This window comes from Macrobrachium nipponense, chromosome 40, assembly GCF_015104395.2.
Source record: "Macrobrachium nipponense isolate FS-2020 chromosome 40, ASM1510439v2, whole genome shotgun sequence".
Classification (NCBI taxonomy): domain Eukaryota; kingdom Metazoa; phylum Arthropoda; class Malacostraca; order Decapoda; family Palaemonidae; genus Macrobrachium; species Macrobrachium nipponense.
Window position 1 is genome coordinate 51,281,046 of NC_061101.1, and position 21,554 is coordinate 51,302,599.

At 40.3% G+C, this 21,554-nt stretch overlaps 1 protein-coding gene across 1 annotated transcript in view; it reads left to right on the forward strand.

The window, feature by feature from the left end:
- LOC135212161 (mediator of RNA polymerase II transcription subunit 16-like) overlaps positions 1-21,554 on the forward strand; it is a 131,012-nt gene that overhangs the window by 7,415 nt on the left and 102,043 nt on the right. Inside the window, 8 exon segments of the mRNA XM_064245587.1 lie at positions 7,718-7,867; positions 11,106-11,301; positions 11,488-11,620; positions 13,250-13,363; positions 13,997-14,170; positions 16,867-16,982; positions 20,493-20,618; positions 20,841-20,999. Of these exon segments, the coding sequence (XP_064101657.1) occupies positions 7,718-7,867; positions 11,106-11,301; positions 11,488-11,620; positions 13,250-13,363; positions 13,997-14,170; positions 16,867-16,982; positions 20,493-20,618; positions 20,841-20,999 (1,168 nt within the window).

Below are 21,554 nucleotides of genomic sequence, written 5' to 3' on the forward strand. Positions count from 1 at the left end.
TGAAATGCAGGGGGAATGATTGTGCGTTTGCTAACCTTGTAGTGAATGTAAGGGATTGAATGAAGAAGATAAGGCTCTCTCTTCTTATGTTAGGAAGTTGGAACCGTGATAGAGTGCGTAAGGCTTCCTCTAGAAGTTCTAGCAGATCTAGAATGTAGTGAGTTGGATGTGGATCCTAATAGTACTAACGTAGAATTAGAACCTTCTTCCCAAGTTGCAGCCCCGGCTCCCCGCACCGAAGCCGGAGATTCGCCTTCGGAGGCGGCAGCTCTGAAAGCCAAGAAATCGTTCTGTGGATCAGAAGATTCGTCAGTTGGAAGGTAAGGAGAGTGTTAGTGATCAGTTGCAGTGTCCCCAGTGTTGTGGAGGGTGCGTCTGAACGGCTCCTTAGTGCCTCTAGGCCTAGGACCTCTTCCAGACTCCCAGTTCCAGTGGAGTAGGAAAGTCGAAAGCCGCAGGAGGGCTAGGGAGAGCCCCCACCGGTCAGGCGTCCCCTCGGCAGATCCTGAAGTACGCTCCCAGGCTGCCTCGGATCGCTACAAGAAGGAGCTCCTACGCCAATCGCTTCTCCTCTTCGTCGTCTTCCTCTCCGAAGAGAGGTTGGAACTCCCCGGATGCGTCGCGCCCGTTGAAGAGGGCTTGGAAGGCTCCCTGCAGTCCTTTGGCTTCTAGTCCGGAGGTTTTCCCGGAAGAATCGTCGGTGGAGGCGAAGAAACACAAGAAATCCTGTGATCGTTCTTCTTCTCGCGCTCCGCGCTCGGCGCCTGCTTCCGAGGAAGAACTAGAAGATTCTCCTACGAGAGTACTCGCGGGACTTCAAGCTCAGATCACGGCGCTAGCAGGACTCTCTAGCAGTTAGATCACGTAGGAAGAAGGACGTTTCTCTTCCGATCAAGAGATCTAGGCGCCGCTCTTCAGAGGATCGTTCTCCTTCATATGGGGAGGTTTCGTATGAAGGTGGGGGCTCGCGGGAGCGCCCTCACTCGCGTGAGCGCCCCTCGCTCGCCTGGCTCTCTTTCAATTTCAAGGCGCCAAACATCGGTAGGACGCTCTATGGAGAAAGAAGTTTTTTTCTCCAGATTGGATTCCCGCTTCCGGTAAGCGCACTGCACCTGCTCATCACGCGATTTCTTCAACTCCCTCGCGTGAGACTTCTCCTCAGCAGCCTCAAGATTATAGAAGGCGCCCTTATACAAGTAGGCGTTCTTCTTCCAGATGTCACTCTCCTCGAGTATCGGATCGTGACTTCTCTCCTGACAGGCATCTAGAGTCTGGTAGGAGTCGTGTGCATGATAGACGGTGGCATACTGTTAGCCGCTCCCCGCAAGGTAGGCGCCAAGAGCCTACTGGCACATAGCTCTCCTAGTAGGCGCTCGTCTCTTTTAAGGCGTCATACTCTGATTATTCTCCTAAGGGCAGACAACAAGAGTCTTTGCAAGCGCCCCTTCTCCGTGTAGGCGCTCTCCCGCTTCTAGGCGCACTTCTCCTGACCGTTTGTCTCTTGGTAGGCACCAGGAATCCCGGAAGCGCCCTTCTCCAAGTAGGCGCTCGTTAGTTTTGAAGCGCCCTTCTCCTGAATGTTACCCTCTTGTTAGACGTCAAGAGGTCTCGCAAGCATCCTTCTCCTAGTAGGCGCATTTTACGCCTTCCAGTCGAACTTCCGTTGATCGTACGCAACTGGACAGGTATGGAGAGTCCGCGCAAGCGCTCTGCTCTAGATAGGCGCTCTTCTCCTGGCAGCCGCTCGCCTCAGGATAGGTGCATAGAGTATAGTAGGCGCTCGCCTCCTTCGTAAGCGCCCTGCGGATGTTTCCGAGAATTCTCGGAGTAGGAGCCCTACCTCTCCTTCGGCTGAGATTCCGTATACCTCGAAGAGGGGAGTCTCATCGTAGAACTTCCCAGATCTTCTCATCGTTCTCCAGTGGATGTGAACTCTTCTAAGAGAGGGCGTTCTCCAACCTCTCGCTCAACTCCTGCTAGGATCCCTTCGCGGGCCTCGCTCGCCTCGACAAGACGTCCTAGAAGGTTCGGATGAGGAACCGAACACTTCTGCTGCTGTCTCTTCTTACAAGAAGCTTACAGAGCTACTTTACAAGTTTTGGGGATTCCCTTACGCCTACGGCTCCTCCTTCTCCTCACTCACTTTTTTCAACGGCGAAGACAGCGAAGAGTTCTTCTTGTGTGAGGATGAAGCCAACTCTTTCTATGAAGAAGGCACTGAGGAGTTTTGGTTCCTGGATGCTTCCAAAGAAGAAGCGGGGAAAAACGATGTTCGCTTTTCCTCCTTCGAAGTTATCAGGACGCGCTGGTTTCTGGTACGAAACAGGAGAGCCTTAGGATTGGGTCTACCGTCTTCGGCTGATTCGGATTTTTCGGCACTGGTAGATTCGACAAGGAGAACTGCCCTTAACTCTGCTAAGACGACTTGGGCAATGAACGAATTGGATCATTTGCTCAAAGGTATGTTTAGAGTGCTAGAAGTATTTAACTTCCTTGATTGGTCGTTGGGAGTCCTAGCCAAGAAAATTGAAGTGCCAGAGTCAATTTCACCAGATGATCTTATGTGTGTTTTGTCTTGTATGGACAAGTCAGTAAGAGACGGAGCGAGTGAAATCGCCTCCCTTTATGGGGCCGGCATCGTGAAGAAGAGGTCGGTTTACTGTTCCTTCTTAACGAAGTCGGTCTCCCATGCTCAGAGGTCTTCTTTGCTGTTTGCTCCTCTGTCTACTCAGTTGTTCCCGAAACATCGAGTGCAGGACATTTCGAGGTCACTTTCGGCCAAAGCCACCCAGGACCTTTTGGCACAGTCGGCAAGAAAACCTCGCCCTTCCTTCCCTACCAAGGCTAAGAAGGAAAAGGCAAGTGTTCGAGAACCCTTTCGAGGGGCATCTTCATCAAGAACCTCTACGTTTAGAGCTCGTAGACCTTCAAGAAGGGGTAAGACTTTCGCCAAGTCTGTTAAAGCCCCCCAAATAACTTAAAGGTTGCAAAGTCCTTCAAACAACGGTGGGCGCCAGACTCTTAGAGTTTGCAGAAGTCTGGGCCCAAAAAGGGGTGGATCCTTGGACCTTTTCTCATTTGAGGAGAGGTTACCTCATCCCTTTCGTCGAAAGACCTCCCTTGACGGACCATCCCAAGGGAACTGACGGCCAGGTACAGAGACCCCATCATGAATCAAGCTCTCCATCTAGCAGTAGATCAGATGCTGGAGAAGGGGGCTATCGAACTAGTGACAGACCATCATTCATCGGGCTTCTACAACCGCCTTTTCCTAGTTCCGAAGTCCTCAGGGGATGGAGACCGGTGTTGGATGTAAGCGCCCTGAACTTCTTCGTAGGAAAAGAAGAAGTTCACGATGGAAACGCCTTCATCAGTGCTTGGCAGCGCTTCGTCCAGGGGACTGGATGGTTTCCTTGGATTTACAGGACGCTTACTTCCACGTACCGATCCATCCTTCCTCGAGGAAGTTCTCAGATTCATGATGGGGGGGGGGAAAATTTTTCAGTTCAGGGCTCTGTGTTTCGGCCTCTCGACGGCCCATCAAGTGTTCACGGGGATTTTGAGGATGTGGCTCAATGGCTTCATTTGAAAGGGGTGAGGATATCCATGTACCTCGACGATTGGCTAATAAGGGCCAATTCAGAAGATCGTTGTTTGAAGGACTTACAAGTAAACTTTAGAATTGACGAAGGCTTTTAGAGGACTTCTCGGTCAATTTCAAGAAGTCATCACTAATTTCCCGAGCAAGAGTGTGTGTATCTCGGGATACAGATGAACTCTCTGAGTTTTCGGGCTTTTCCCTCGCAGGAAAGGATAGCCCGAAGGATTCGAGGAGTAACAAAAAAACCTTCTTAGGGAAAGAAGTATGCACAGTGAGGGAGTGGATGAGTCTGCTGGGGACACTCTCCTCTCTGGAGCAATTCGTTCCTAGGAAGGTTTGCACTGAGACCGCTCCAATTCTTTCTTCATCGGAATTGGAGTCGTCGTTCTCAGGATTTGACGTTCTCCCTGTCGTTATCCCAGGACATCAAGAAACATCTCTTATGGTGGACAGATCCCAACCTCTTTGCGAAGGGACTGTCTCTTCAATCACAGACCCCCAACCTGGTGTTGTTCTCCGACGCGTCGGACATGGGGTGGGGTGCAACTCTGGGAACCAACGAAGTGGTCAGGTACCTGGGTGGGGGACCAGGTAGCCTGGCACATCAACAGAAAGGAGTTGATGGCTGTGTGGTTGGCTCTGAGGCTTTTCGAGCCCAAAGTCAGAAGATCGTTAGTGCAGGTCAACGCGGACAACACTACAGCTCTGGCATACATCAGGAAAACGGGGGGGGGGGGGGGACGCATTCCTTCTCCCTGTACGAGACAGCAAGAGACCTTCTTCTGTGGGCAGAAGAAGAGGAATCAAGCTTCTCACCAGGTTCGTGCAGGGAGAAAGGCAATGTAAGAGCATCTCCTCAGCAGGAAAGATCAGGTCCTTCCCACAGAGTGGACCCTTCAAATCTGGATGTATGCCAGAGCTGTGGAAGTTAATGGGGCAGGCCACACATAGACCTCTTTGCCACGTCAAAGAACAAGAGGCTGGATCCTTACTGCTCTCCGATATCGGATCCAGAGGCAGTAGCAATAGATGCTCTTCTTCTAGACTGGAACGGACTCGACGTCTACGCGTTTCCCCCCTTCAAGATCCTGGGGCTAACTATCAAGAAGTTCGTAGAGTCCGATTCAACGAGAATGACCTTAATCGCTCCCCTTTTGGCCGGCCCAAGAATGGTTCACAGAGGTACTGGAATGGTTGGTGGACCTTCCAAGATCGCTCCCGCGTAAGGAGCGATCTACTCAGACAACCCCACTTCGACAGGTACCACAAAAATCTCCTCGCTCTCAGTTCTGACTGGTTTTCAGACTGTCCAAAGTTTGGTCAGAGCGAAAGGCTTTTCAGCAGCAGCTGCTAAGCAAATCGCAAGAGCGCGAGACCTTCCACCTTGCGTGTATACCAGTCAAAGTGGGATGTCTTCAGACGTTGGTGCAAGAGGAAGAACATTTCCTCTTCCAGTACCTCTGTGACCCAAATTGCGGATTTCCTTATTTTCCTCAAAGAAGAATGTCATCTGGTTGTGTCAACTATTAAGGGATACCGCAGTATGTTGGCGGCGGTATTTCGGCATAGAGGCTTAAATATATCCGATGATAAGGACCTGCATGATCTTATTAGATCATTTGAAACCATTAAGCGTCCTCATGTAGTACCGAACTGGAATCTAGACGTAGTCCTACAATTCCTTGGATCGTCTAGATTCGAACCTCCTGGCTTAGCCTCTTTCAAGGACTTGACGAAGAAGCTATCATTCCTTTTGGCCCTAGCTACAAGCTAAAAAGAGGTGAGTGAGCTCCAAGCTATTGAGGGCAATGTAGGGTTTAAGGAAGATTCTATGGTGTGTTCGTTTCTTCCAAGTTTCCTTGCAAAGAATGAAAACCCATCACGCCCTTGGCCCAGGAGCTTTGAAGTTCGTAGTTTATCTTTTCTAGTAGGGGTAAGAGCCTGAAAGAACTCTTTGCCCTATGAGAATTATGAAGTATTTCCTTAAGAGGAAGGAACAACTTAAGGCTAATCAAGATGTACTTTGGTGCTCCGTAAAGGGACCCCACTCGGCCCATGTCGAAGAATGCTCTTTCCTTTTTTCTGAGAAGCCTTATTACAGAGGCACATGTTGCCTGTAAGGAAGATCAGTTTAGACTACTGAAAGTGAAAGCTCACGAGGTGAGAGCCATCGCAACTTCGCTTGCATTCAGAAAAAATATGTCTGTGCGGAACTTGATGGAGGCGACTTTTTGGAGATGCCAATCGGTTTTCGCAAAACCACTACCTACGTGATGTAAAAATCACATATGATAAATGCTTCGCCTTGGGTCCATTCGTATCGGCGGATTCGGTGCTGGGGCAGGGAGCTGAAAACTTATCCTGTGTAAATTTTTTATATGTTACCCTATATTTTATATTGTTGTTTTTTGGTTGTCTGAAAGAGGTTGCAGGAGGCACCTCTTTTGTCGTAATATTAACCCTTTGTATTTTGGTTAGGTGGTCTGGTGGGTTTTGGCTCCTTGCAGAGGTAGTGGTAAGGATCTGTTAGGTAAGCGGACAAGGTCCCTCTAACAGCATCCGACTTGGATTCTAACCACAAATAGGGGATCACATATCCCAGTGGTAGATCCGAGAGTCTTTCAGCATCAGGTCACGTCTAGCTGTAGCTCTCCAGGCAATGCAGAATCAGAGATAGTATCTATGAGTCTTCATCCTGAAAAAGGTGAGAACCAAGGTTTTTATATCCTACAACATTAGTTGTTTCCCGTCTTACCTGTATTATTGAGCTGTCTCTTACCCTCCACCAAGGGTGCCAATCAGCTAAGTATATATCTGTCAGGGAAGTTCATGTACAAAAATGATATTGTTAAACTACAATAAAGTTTTGTACATACTTACCTGGCAGATATATACGATTTAATGGCCCACCCAGCCTCCCCTCAGGAGACAGGGTAAGAGAAAAATCTGACAAGCTTACGGGAGTGGTTCGTACATCCGCCACCCAGCGGCGGGTAAGGTAGACCACCTGACCTACCTGTCGCGTGTGCGCGAGATTTGAAATTCTGTCGGGAACGTCGGAGACTATAGCTAAGTATATATCTGCCAGGTAATATGTACAAAACTTTATTGTAGTTTAACAATATCATTTTCATTACAAAGCTGCAATATCTGAAAGTTTATAGAATGGGAGTGGCTATACATAGATTATTATTATAAACTTCTAGGGGAAGATTAAAAATCTAAGATGATGAATCACCACCTTAGGTGAACCTTACTTTGTTAAGAATTAGTATGGATAAACTGTTTCAAGAGTTACACTAGAATTATTATTGGTTGTCAAGTGGACAGTGCTAATGTTTCTGTGAACCATTTGCATACTTGTCATTTTTTATTGTGGTTAGCTTACATAGCTTTTTCATTATTATTTTTTCAAGAAGTCCTGTGATTCCTCCTATTGAATTGGGAAAGGAACTACATTCAGTGAACTTTAGAAATTTATATCTGAGCTGCTTCCAGCATTACTCTATTTGGATAAATGACTTTTGAGGACATTTATACATACTTTCTTCATGTTTTTGAGAGGAGAGTCCTTATACTCCACTGAATATGTAGTACTTATGTGGTTTGGACCCATTTTCATTCTTTCCCCTTATTGTTGGCTTCCAGAACTATCCGACTCCTTAACCTCACTTTGCTGTAGTCTTTACCTCTCATCTAAGAATATATGTTCTGGGGAAGCCATATAAGAGTATGTAAATGTGATTCAGAGATCTCGTACTACAATTTTTACTCTGCTAATAGTAATGGGAAGTGGTTTTCACCTAGTGCCTATTCAAATAAAAAGTGTCTTGCTAACAAGATGAAGTGATGTAATGGATACCATTCCTGCACTCACTGACATTCTGGCAAAGCTGACAGTAAATTGGCTGGTGTTATCTGTCCACTGATGTTGGAAACATTTACTTCTGATATCTGCATTTTAGACATTTGTAGAATATTAGTTTGTATTTTACATATAACAAGTTTTCTTTAAACATTAAATTTCTGTATACTTGCATGCTACCATGTTGCTAGAAAGTGATTTTTTAAAAATTAATAATTATTTATATTTAATACATTGATTGATTTTTACAGTTTGTATGATGATGGAGGAGTTTGCACTATATCACCGAAGAGTGTGGTGGCTTTCACAAGAATGACATCAAAACAAGACATGTACAGACATAGGGTTGCTGTATGTACTGTATGCGTAGTTGACTTGAATTGTCCGTACGAACCTCATGCGTAAGTTCATATTCTTATTTTTAGTTTTATATTTGTTCTGGCCTTAAAAACCCATCACTTTACAACTACCTTGTGGTGCATCAGTTTACTTTCTAGGCACTCAAAAAAAAGAAGCCAGCTTACAGACATTGCATCGAAGCTCCTAAGCTCCCCTCTGTTGGTAGATCTATTAACTATGCACCTCAAAATGTGACTAGCTCTTGCCATTCATTAATTGATATTTTGCAGTTTCATTTATCTTCTGTTTTCTTGGTATTTACTGTTGTAAGATTGTTTTCTTGGTTTTGACTATTGTAAGATTATATGTTGCTTGTTGATTTTCTTACTCAAAGAATTATCACAATAGATGTCCAGGTGTTAATGGGTTTGTGCTAGATTCATGTCCTCTGTATCTGTTTACCCTCTTTCGTACTGTTCTCGCAGAGGTCTAAAACTGCCTGAAGGAGTAAAAATGGATCAAGGAGGAAGAAGTCAAAGAAAGTAACACTGGTGTCTTCTCTTCCTCTTCATATGCCTTCCCTAGCCCCAGCTGCTCCTGCTGGGATGGTGTTCATCTGTTTTCCCCTTGTTTGTGGTGAGGAGGTACTTACCTTTATTGATAAGGGAATAGTTTTCAGATTTTCAAAATTTGCCAGAGGATGGGAAACTACCACATGTGAAAGTTTACCATCTCTCAAGTCTGTCTGAGAACTCTCTAATATTTGTGCCTGTAATCATTAAGTTAATGTGCACAAGGGTGACAAGATGTTTTTATTCAAAGATTTAACAGAAGCACACATATTTTGGCAAAAGATGCTATGTACACCTAGACTAAATTGTGTGATCACATTTACAAAAAGATTGCATTAGGGCATTTAGCCAAAATTAATGGCACCAATGGTGCTATAGGCTACAACATAATGAAGTTATCCAAAGGTGTTGTAATAATTGGCACTGATCATTATGCCACTACCACATTCCTTCATTTATTAATCTAAGGGAAGGCTGCCAATTTTGGGAGTACGAATAGAGGCATCCATATGATCAGTGACAAGTGTTCATGAAACTTTTTGTTTCTTGCCTTCAGTGGACACATTGCCACACTATATCAGTATGAGGTTTTCTTTATCTGAAAAGATGGCCAGCAGATTTGCACTTGCTTTGTTGCATGTTATCATAACTGCAATATGTGAGGTGCATTAATGTTTATTGTGACCCACTTTTCAAGAAGGTACCACAACCCATTTGCCCACCAGGTGTAACTCCAGGGAAGTTCTTGAGGGAAATGTTTGTGACAGTCTGTCAGCAGGGATGCGTGTCGAGCGTAATGCCCACATTCTACAAGAATGCCTCAAATAAACAAGAAAATTTAGCAAGGCTAGAAGGGTGGTGACTTCTCGTGGATGGGCTTCTATCCTTAATGTCCAGATGGTGGTGTGTTTCTTGCTAACAGCATCCTTAAGAAGAGGGATGGTGTTATGAGGAATCAGTCGAAATTGCTATTTTTTTTTTTCTTTTTACTAGGGTTGAAAGGGGGATTACTAAGATGTTAGATGACACCAGTACCTGAGCTGCCATGAGGTCTCTTGCCTGATAAGATTCCCATTTGCTCATATCAGTCTGTTAGTACATAACAGGAGCTGTGAAGACTTTATATGTGTACTGCCACCTTATATTCCAAGTGCAGACAGTTGTATAAGTTACTGACAGTTCCAGCCAGAAGACCTTACAGTAATACTCCTTCCAATTATATAGCCCCCAAGAACTCCGTGCTTGTTTGAGTTGAGTTAGAGATCTCCTTAGAAATCTTATAGTTGTCATGGGAGATGAATCTCTTGTCCACCCACATTCAGATCTGCTAATGGCGGGAGCTTGCCTCCAGGGATACTGGAACCACTGCCTGTTTATAGATGAGTGAACCCATTGGTGGTTCAGAGCTGTGAAAAACTATTAATCCTTGAAAATCCAAATTGTCTCTTCTCAGTAGCAGACTGAGAGCATTGGCTCTTCAGCATGAGTGTCTGATAACCTTTTGAATATCCATGCATACCATAGGTGAGCCCATGGAGATAATGGAGCATTGTGCCTAAGCTTTCTCAAAATTTGTAGAAATAAGGCCATATATTTTGATTTTTGAAGAGATAAAAACTATGTTTATAGTAATGAAAATAGCGGTAGTCAAGTATATTTTGAATGTTTATTATCATAACCATAATTTCTGGCAATGAATTAATTTTTTATTTATTTACCAGTGATCTTAGAATGTTGGCTGGATTTTAGGTAGGAGGAGACCAAAGGTTAAAACATAAGAAGTATAATATGGGTGGGAAACAGTATAGCTGGGGCTATAGAGACACTGCAGAGAACCTTGGTGATTTTTATGTTAAGCAAATGTATCATTATGAGAAAAGAATTAGGAAAATTAATGTAAGAAGCCAAACTGGAACGATTTGATTAGTGTAGTGTGTATTTGTTACCTGTGTTATCAGATAAAAATTTAAAGTATTAATGCTAAAACACACGAGACTTGAGAGGTAGAATAATACCTTGGTATTATGTAGGAGTTTTGAATTTTTCAGCAAAATACATTTTCATTTTACCTAAAAGAAAATATGAGAGAATAAAAAGATAGTATACATGTAAATCATATAGTACAATAGGTGTCTTAGTAAAATAGACTTTAAAGCTCTCTCTTGTCTATATACTTTTATATTTATTTTATCATTATTGTGCAAGATAACTAAACCATCTCCAGTGTGCCATGCATAACACACTGTAATTGATACCCCCAGATGGTGGTGTGTAATGAATGATAATTAAGGTAGTTTGTTAGTATTACCTGTAACTGAAAACTTAATCATTATCTCCTTGGGGATAGTTCTGTTTTATGTTGGCGCTAGTAATTGCAATTGTTCGTAGCAAGAATGTTTGTTTGCATGCTGTCATTGTGTTCATAGTAATTTAAATTTTGTCTGAATTTTATTCAGTGTGTAATATCCCAGTTTTCGTGATAATTATTTATTGAACATTTTGACCTGTGGTATCTTGTAACTTACATTGACAAAAAAAGTCATACTTCTTGAGTAAAGATGGGATAAAAGTCTATTGTTGAAGAAATAGATGCTCTTGCTTGTCTAGTAGTAGTTTCATTACAGTATACTGGGGGTAGTATTCAAGTATTCTGTCTAAGTTTACAAGTTACAATGTTGCATTTTTTATTGAGAATAATGGAGCGAATTAATGGAGATAATTATTTCAGGATACTGGAGACTCAGAATAAAGTAACTGCACTGAAATTCAGTTGTGATGGTTCCTTACTGATAGTAGTGCAAGGAATGGGTTGTGTTGAACTCTTTGAAAAGGGTGCTGGAATGGACAAGTGGTCTTCAGTACATAAATGTGATTGGGATGGAGAGGATATTCTTCATATTGACTTTTTCCATGGAGGAATTAGGGTATGTACTGTACTTCAATTTGGGTTTCATTTTTTGGACAAACTATTACAAAACTTCTGTGAGTACTGTATTATCACACTGATTCTGAATGAAAGGTTTTTTGGAAATGATGTTTTTTGGAAATGATTTTACAACAATCCCAACAATGGATTAAGCTGAGAAGACTTAATTTTGTTTTTTTTGCAGGCTTGCCTCACATCAAGTGATCTGAAAGTTAATTCACCATACACTGAAAAGTTTGGTGCACAGGCACACAAACCAACTTTGATGGACCATGGGCAGTTTGCCCATGTAGGATTTTTTGCTGTGACAGCTTCAGGTAAAGTACATCTCTTCTCCTCATATATACAAGAAAACAAATTTTTTTGCCTCTCAGTGGTTATTGCTTTGATAGTTGACTGATGCTATCAACAATGAAAATAAACTTTATGCAAATTTAGGTACATTACTGTTGAAGTATATGTATCTTACATATGACATACATTACTACCAACCATTTCAGACCCGATGTTACGTCGTTTTTCGGGAATATCTTCAAGGCTATTAGTCGGACAGTTAAAACATTTTAACACAATGTTTACAACACCCCGCCATAATTTATAATGATATAGGAGTCAAATTTATATACTTTAGGAGTTTACTCTTATGATTTTAAGTTGTAGTCAGTGAAAACCCAAACACTTGACCAAAGGTTCAGATAAGTTGACTTAACCCCCTACCCTTCATCAGGTCCCTTCTTCCCCCACCAACAAGCTCCTGCCATCTCCCTCGCATAACTGTCCTTCTATCATCTCTCCCCCTCCCACTCCCTCTTCTTCCCCCTCCACCTCTCTCTCTCTCTCTCTCTCTCTCTCTCTCTCTCTCTCTCTCTCTCTCTCTCTCTCTCTCTCTCTCTCTCTCTCTCTCTCTCTAAATTGCACATAGAGAGATATAAAGTCATACACATAGTTATTCTATAATAGCTTTGTTTAATAGTTGAAGAATAGAAATGTTGGCTGTAGTAATGAATCGATGGTTAATGGACATGACTGTTTTGGCTCGGTTGGCAGTTTTGATTTACAGTATTTGAACAATATCCATGGCCAATTTGCTGAGATGTGCAACATGGTGCAAGTGTGTGATTGCACCCAGTGTTCCTAAGTAATTTGTTTGTTTTTTTTCCCAAATCTACTTTACAACTACTTTCTGCGGTCCACATGCCTTTGAACATTTATTTTAGTATATTGCTCAAATACTATATTCAAAATTGCCAAGCGGGCCAAAACAGTCATGTCCATTAACCATCCATTCTTACCACACCCAATATTTCTATTCTTGAAACTATTAAACAAAATTATTACCATAGAATAATGGGTTTTTACTGACTACAACTTTAAATCATAAGAGTAAACTCCTAAAGTACATAAAGTTGACTAACTCTCATAACATTATATATTATGGTGGGGTTTTGTAAACATTGTGTTAGAATGTCATAACTGTCCGACTAATGGACTTGAAGATATTCCCAAAAAAACATAGACACATCGGCTCTGAAATGGTTAGTAGGTTTTCTGCTCTTGCAGCCAATAGCCTAGTGATGGAGGATTGGACATGAAATGCAAAGGTTGTAAAAATATACTCATATGCCCTAAGGCAAATAAGATTTTGGTGTTTAATTGGAGATTGTTTGTTATATAAAATATAAATGTTAAAATTCACACATAAACAGATGTACACACATTAATGCATTATTTTTTTATAGTTGTGTGTTATGCATCCCTTGCCGTTTTTCCAAGGATGAAACATTTTTCCATAGTTACTTTGGGCTACCAGAAGCTCCTTAAATCATAGTTGCTTTATTAGATTTCTTTCTTTGCTTAGTGTAACAGGGACTAAACTATAAGTATTGAATATTTATTGAATTTGTGAGAATTGTACCACAAAATCATATTACCACAATTTCTTTCAGGTTTGTTGTTGCTGTGTGCATTGACTCATGAGGGAACACTCTTTATGGAAAAGAAGGTTGTCTTGGGCCAGACACGTGATAACTTCACTGTAGCCTCAGCAGCTCTTGCACCAAGTAAGTTATTGCTTTAAGTTTCTGTGGTATTTATTGGTTAGTGATTGTACAAATCAACAGTCATATTATTTAGTTACCCTATTTTTTGTAGCCTATATATTTTTAACAGTGTAACCATTTCAAATCAGCAGGATTTTAATGGTGATTTTTAGACAGTAGTTATATTACTAGAGAAAGTTGTGAAAGTATTTTCTGCCAGGTTTTGTATCCGGTTTGCTTAATCTTTCCTGAGTTATAAGAAGGATTACTTGTTTTCAAGTGCCATATTGTACACTATCAGTTTCCTTTCCATATTTAAATGACTTTCTGCTTCTTTGAGAGCGTTAAGTTCCTAGCTACTAATTATTTTGCCCAAAATCTCTGGCATTTAGCAGCTCAAAACTAATTGTGATTCTGGGCAAAAAGCTCCTTCTTTCCCACCCACCTGATATCTTGCAGCAACAATCCAGGTCTTTGAAAAAATGACTATTATTGTGATCTGAAGATCCGAGATATGCATACACATTGCTACTACTGTTCTTCACATCTTTTATAGACTACAAATGTGGCTATTATGTATAAAAAATATTATCTACTTTTCTGAGGTTAATATTTGTATTGCTATAACTTCTTTTATGATTTTTTTAAAAACAGGTGGACACATACACATAGCAACGTGGAAACCAGAGGTGATCAAGTGCTGGCGTGCAGAACTCAAGTTAACGGATCCGGACTATGGGGGAGGAAAAAAAGACATAAAAGTGAACATCCAAGCAGCACAATCTTTTTGCCCATTTCGATCTGGTACTGCATGGCACAACAGTCAAAGTAATTACTATACTTTATTCAGCTTATATCACTGTACGTACAAATTTATCATTGATGGTGAAGTTTTTCTTTACTGTTTTCTGTATTTTACACTGAGTGTACATACATCCATTATTTGGATTTATAGCCAAGTTTCTCTGTAAGAGATTGGTGGTATTTTAATTAAAAGGGGTCACTTGGGGCCAGAGAAGATAAACATAAACGTTCATTGTTTTCCTTATCATTAAAAAATATACATCACAAACATTTGGGCAACTTAACCTATAACTTAGAAACTTCAAGTTTACATATAAGGAAGCAAATTCTATTTTATATACAAATTCTATTTTATATACAATGCTACCTTTCAATAAATAAACAAATGTCATTTCCAAATAGAATTCACTATTTTATATAAAAATAAAACATTAAACATATTTGCACTAAATCTCTATTCACTTTTCTTTATAATATGTTAAAGCATTCCCCCTAACATGAAAGCCTGTCATGTTATTGTAATCTTAATTGGGCAGCACTATAGCTCCAAGCTTATCCTAAGCACATCAATAACCTAGCTGTACATACTGAGGAACACAGAAGAGAAAAGACGGTTATACAGTGCTACTGTAGTTTCAACACTGTTCCACAGCCACTTTGCAAGCATTTGATGGTTTCTTGCCTACAACAGAAGTTGTATACTTTTTCACACAGCATGCAATTCAGCTGCAGATGTCACCTTCTACCTGCAGATAATCAGATTTCTACTCCTCACACAAGTTGAATAAATTATTCCTGGAAAAGAAGACAGAATTCATGGAAAATGTTAATGAGTCAAAACACAGACAGAAAATGAAAACTAGCAAAATCCTTCCTTTTAAATTTGTCTCACATTCAAGTTCTACAATTATGTTGTGACATTCACATGTCACTTTCAAATAAGCCTATGCTACACTCATTCATGCTTTAGTGCAGGTACTCTATGACAGTTAACAGACCCATGCACACTCTTTCAATTTGATTTTCTATCTACGTTTGACCCAACATTCATAGAAAATTTCTTGTTCAACCTCATTTGTTTGTGCAGTCTTCCCACTGATTCCAAATGCACTGAAGTCTGTCTTTATCACCTACATTTTACAACCTTTCTTGCATTTAGTATTATATTTATAATTTGTTTTCTCTCATTTACTTTTTCCTTTACTCACTGTCAACATTTCCACTGAAGTGCTGGTCTCTCACTAGAGACATCCATATGGTATTACCGCAAGTCTGACCCATTCTTCCTCATGAATCATTTGTTCTCCAATACATACTTACCCTCTTATTCCTTACATTCTTTTGCAATTGTCTGGAATTCTGTTTTCTTTTCAACCAAAACCAATAACATTTTTCCAAATATTCTTCACATCCCCTTCACATTTAATTCTTGCATTCATTCTCCAAAATTCATTCATGGGTTAGTATTCTCTCCATTTATGTAACGAGTATGACATGCTTTCATTCCATTTATACCTCCGTTTTAAGCTCATGTTCTAGCATATAAATCAATCCATTTGATCAGATTATTTCCCCGCAACATATGGTTCATCAAACCTTTCTCACTACATTACATACTATTATTCCAGGGTATCAAAGTATGGTAATGCATGAGTTGCATCTAAATAACTCATTTAGGTACGTATTTCAGAAGGTCTCAGGTCATAATCATTGAAATATCCAGTCAATCTGTAGTTCAGGCTGTACACAGTTCAGGCTGTTCACAGTTCTGCCAGTGCGCTTCCAGCCATGTAGTACTCTATGAGAACACCTTTCTTCTTCAGTAACCTGCATACCTTTCACATGGCAAAATGACCAAATCTAAGTTTGTAAATTATTTTATGCAAACAGCCAATGTCACTATTCTGTAATTTTCAGGTTCTGCGTTCCACTTCACGCTTCCCCCCTCACATTTCTTCTATTAACTGATCATCTTGTGATTGTATTAAGAGTATGTGCTCCCTGTCGATTTTGCTTATACGTAGTTCACTCGCCTCTAAAAATGGTATGGAAGAAATCATTTTAAATGAATTAATTTTTAGGAGAATTCTGACCCTTTTACTACTTCCAGTTCCCTAAACCCATCACTCACAGCTCCCATTAATGTATAGTACTTTGTGCATAATTCTTAATATTGTTAATAAATTACTATATGTTCCTCTGCTTATCAGCACTATTTTTTGTAATTTTTTAAAATTACCCCTATTCCTTCCTTGCTCTTTCTTTTCCATCTTTGTATATCTTTGTCTGTCTTTTTATCCATCTATGGGCATCTCTTAAACCCATCTGCGCTGTGCTTTGCATGGTGGATGATTTGTATTATATTATCTAGTTTCCAGCCACAATAATTACCGATTTCTTACTCATCATTCTTTGCATCTTTTCATCTGGTTGTCCTTATATTGTAGCTTTTTCATGTTCCAGTTCTCGCTCTTCTGTTAAGAAGTACAGGAAATGTATGCTGGGCCAGCCAAATGAGTCAAGAAAATCTTACAACATGGTTATCAAGCTTCAAAAATAAGGAAACTGATAACCTCAAATTTGATTTAACAGAATTCTACCTACTCATTTCAAAACCAAATATGTCACTGCTATGGGAGAGCTAAGAATATCAAATAGATGATCTTGTTACCTTATATACCTGTGTAACATGAAGGTACTGACCATTTTCATTTTTTCAGAGAATGAAGGACTGGTTAGAGTGTCCTGTTTACGATACACTGAGTGTGAGGACCCAAACAGTTTGTTAGTTGCATTGACTGTTGAGAAGCCTGCGGAAGGACCAACTCCTCAACCGGTAAGATTTTAATATGCACATTATCTTTAGAATGTTTCTCTTGCTTCTATCATTAGGCTTCCAGATCCTTAACCCATTGCTACAGCTGGATGGCAACTGAGTAGCAACATTCAAATGCAATTATGACATTAATCATCAAAGTCTTGTAAGCCATGCACCTCAGCTGTTGACCCAATAAATTGTAGTCAGGTCTTTTTTTTTTTCTGCATCCTTTTATAAATACAGACTATGATAATAAACCCTAAAATGGTCTGGATTATGAAAAATTCTGTTCATGAAGCTGATGGAAAGTGAGATGGTTGGCATGCCTCTTGACCTGTGAAACTAGAGTAGCTAGTATGGTTGAACTGGGGAAAACATTATGTCAGTTCTTGCTCTCAGTGCTTAGTCTGATTTTGATGGATTGCCAATAAGGTGTATATTTTAGTGGGTCTCTCAGGGCAGTTGCCTTTTTAGTAGCAGTAATATTCCTCTTCCTCTTGTAGGAAAAATATTTATAGCTACCTGTAATTTGCTAGCAAAACACTATATTTAGAATACAAAAAGTTAATGAAATACAGTATATAAGAAGTCAAAAAACAAATTAGAGATAATGCTTTGGATTTACCTCTCAAAACTAAGTACAGAACAGCCTTTTAGCATTTAGCACACTAAAATGCAAAAATATAGAAAAAACTATGCAGATACACTAGTTTTAATGCTCTCTCCTATGTCTCAAAAACAAGAAGTGCTTGAATGGGAACATTTTTGGGCATAATGTGATTTGATTGTGATCCAAGAATAGCAGAAATATCACCCAATATTAGACTTCATAGTTTTGGGTGCACTGAGCTGTGCCTAGCACAAGTAATACCAGGGGCAGAGGATTTATAGGCTCTTGTGTAACCTTTGTTCAGCATATGGCACTGTATATTATGTTGTAGAAGTGTTCAAATACTCAAAACTTGTGCATGATAACAGTTTGTCTTTCACTCTGGTTTGTCTTTTTGGACAGTTCTGCCTCATGTGAATTCTTATATAGGTAATTACGTAAGTGAATTTCTTTTGAATACAATACAAGTCAATATGTTAGTCAAAATTGCAAATGCATGTTAGTTCCTGTAATAATACATACCTTCATATTTTACGCGGAGTACCATCTTCAGTAACTGGTCAGATTGTAGAAACTAGTTAAGTTTTAAATTGGCAAGAACGAAAGAGGGCGTCAAGAAATCCACCCACTTGCTCATTTAGCCAGTGTCTTATTCTTCAGCCATCTTACTGTGTAGTTATATTGATAGTGGTCTCCACCAAGGCTGCTATTGAATAGTTTTGTTGAATATTTCTGTTTAAGTGGTTGATGGTTGTGTCGTTTTTAATCAAATATTCTTATTGCGATTGTTTTTGATGCCTGATGGTTCTTCCTCTGCATGGAAGAATGACCAGTGTAGGTATTCTGAATGTGATTGAATGGTGTGTATTTCATGATCTATGTTTGCCATTGACCCCTATTACATCTGTTGTGCAGAGGCCAAAAAGTATGCCATCTCTCTGTTGAACTGTGTTTGTGTCTTGATCCCCCTCCCAATGAGAGAAATACATTTTGAAGATGGTGACGACTCCATCAGTGTCTTCTGAGAGCAGTGCCCAGCGAATATCAAGCTGATATTGTACCCTCCCCAGTCCCTGCTATGCCTGCTGGGACTAGCAGGAAGGCGTGAGTGAACGAGATGATGACCAAGTAGCTTATGGTGATGTGGCTTGGGAGCCTTTGTTCCCTCCCGCCTCTACCCCCACCTCAACCTCGGATAGGTAAACTCCGTCACGCCCTTCCTGGTTTACCTTTTGGAAACATTTGGCTTCAGCTAAAAGTTTCCGAAAAAGGTTGGTGTTTGTGGGCTCCATCACTTTGTAGTTATCTCAAGTCTAATGAGCTGCCCTTTTTGTAAGCAGTTAAGGGGTACTGCTTAGCCCTTTCCCAGGTCTTCCAGCTTATGAGCCTGGACCTCTTGCATCAGTGGACTTCTTGCTGCTTTTGAGCAGCTTTGAACAGTCTTGCCTGCTCTATGAACTCTGACCTTTGGAGTAGGGTGTAACATTAGTATTGGCAAAGAGAGTTGGTGAATTACATGTTCTCCTGCTTAGTGTGGCACTTTGAGGGATGGGGATTCCTCTCATTTATGTTTTTCCTGAGTTTGTGGCAGAAACTCAGAACCCCTCAGTTCGTGCTGAAAATTACAAGTCTTTTTCATTCTTTTCCTTTTATGACTTTGTAGATAATGATTGAGATGAGATACTGTAGTGTCCAGTGGGAGTCTTATGGTTTTATCTGTTCAGGACTTAACACCTTTGACCTTAGTGGCAACAACTGCAGGCATAAAAAAGAAGTATTCAGAGACATGGTTTCTTTCTGGCTTAAGAAAGTCATCTAATGGTTTAAAAGTCATATGGCAAGGGAGCCAAGTCTATACTACCATGGGTGAAGGATCATGAAATCAAAGGAATTCCCCCCATCCCTGGCATTCAGGGAGAACTTCTTGGTGTCTTTATACTTGAGGTACATTTTTTCCTTAGGACCTATCGTGGCTGCTGACACTGGTAGTTACCTAAACTCAATTTGGATAGGGTAGCATCTCACTATGGCTTACAATGGTGAATGTTGGATGATTGAAGGATGACAGGTACTCTTTCCCTTTTGTCTCCATTTTTATATTCTTGATGTTAGTCAGATGCAGTTGAGTTACTCAAGTTAGGTTCCAGTCTCTGGCTTATATAAGTCCCTCTTTGAACAAGGAAGTGCTGGTTCTATAGCACAGATATTTTGTTCTCATTGCTATGCTACCTTCTAAGCTGGGCATCCATTCTTATCCAGGAAACCTAAGTTCTCCTTTTTCGTAGAGTGAGGTTACAAGAAGCCAAACTCTGGCACAGGGCTGTTATCTTTGGCATTACATGTGCCAGGATATATAGGAGGTCAGAAGTCATCCTTCCCCTGTTCACTTAAGTGCTGGGCAACTGACATTTTTGGGTGAGAGCAATACCAGTCATGATGCAAGATAAATCCTACTGCCAAAGGAGTGAATTTTACTGTAAAAGATGAAGGTTGGTATTCTTGGCGGAATAAATTGCAAATTTGCATTTTTCCTAGATATACAAACTTGAAGTCTTGTAACATAATCACACACTAACCAACCCTTAAATAGCCTGCTTGCACAAGAAAAAAAGTTATTCTACTCGACTGAGTTGGTGGGTTCCTCCACACCCTCGATCATTGCTGCCAGTAAACTACCTGGTTATAAACTTTGAAAACCAGAGCAACTCTCTTTGAAGGTATTCTATAAAGAAAATTTCAGATTGATACCTCCTAGGAAAAAATACAAATTAATCTTTAATAAATTTTTTGATGTTCACACAAAAGTTGAGGATTTTTGTTTTTCCAATTTTCCTGCTTGGATTTGTTTCACTGATCTTGTTTTTCCAAGAAAAAAATTCTTCCAAACAGTGACTAAATTAAATTCATTTTTCTTATAGGGAGCAAATACAAGTAGCTCAACTTCAGTGGTTCATTTGGTACAAAGATACCAACTTCAAGATCAAAGTCGTCCGCTTCTCAAGTTATTCATGCCCAAGCCTGATGCCCCAGGTATCACTACAAAGGTAGGTATTATTTAGGCACTTTGGCTAATATTTTTTTAAACATTTTATCTAGAAGAAAATGTGCTCTTAGTTAAAGCTTACAGGATGTGGCATAACAGAAACTTTTAGTTAGTATTAGTGGAATAGGAGGCTGGAACTCTTTATGGTGACAGTAATTTGGAAATATGCCAAAAAATCAGAAGTGCCTTTACATAATGTAACCAATTTATTTTGTGTTTTCAGGAATGGATGTGTGTGGGAGAATGGATATCGAGTAGTAGTGTGGTGACTCTGGGTACTACTCTTCGTCATCTTATTCCAGGCTCCCAGTTACCATTCATTGTTACTGCAGCAACAAGTGATGGTTATATATATGCAATTAACAGGGACACAATGCAGCAGGTACAGTCAGTACTCTACGTTTTTCATTTATTTACATATTCGTGATTGTTTTGGGATGCTGCAGTTTTTTTATTGCCATCTTTTAGATAAAAGAAGTAGACTTAACCTTTATTTTGTTTACCTTTTGCTAGGATTGCTTCATTAGTTTTCCTCTACATTAGTGTTCCTAATTAGCTGTCTTTCTTTGGGGATTAGATCAAGATGGATCCCTATCCATATAAAGTACCAACTTTTAATGTGACTTGTACTACTGCTGTTTCAGTGTGTTTGTTAGCCAAGAATGATACTATATTTAGACTAAAGCAGCACCTTACATCATAAAATGTTTTACATATTAGTATATCTCCAATTGTCTGATGAAGATGCGTGCTTGTTTCCCTTTGCTTGACCTCAAACCTATTATGTTTACATAGTCCATTAGAGCACTTAGTGCCATTCCTAATTCCTAGACAGTACCAATATGATGCGCAAATTTACGTTAGGCTAAGGAAAATGTCTGAATTATAGGGGAGTAACATTTGTATGCAGGTACATAATATTGTAAGATGACTTTGA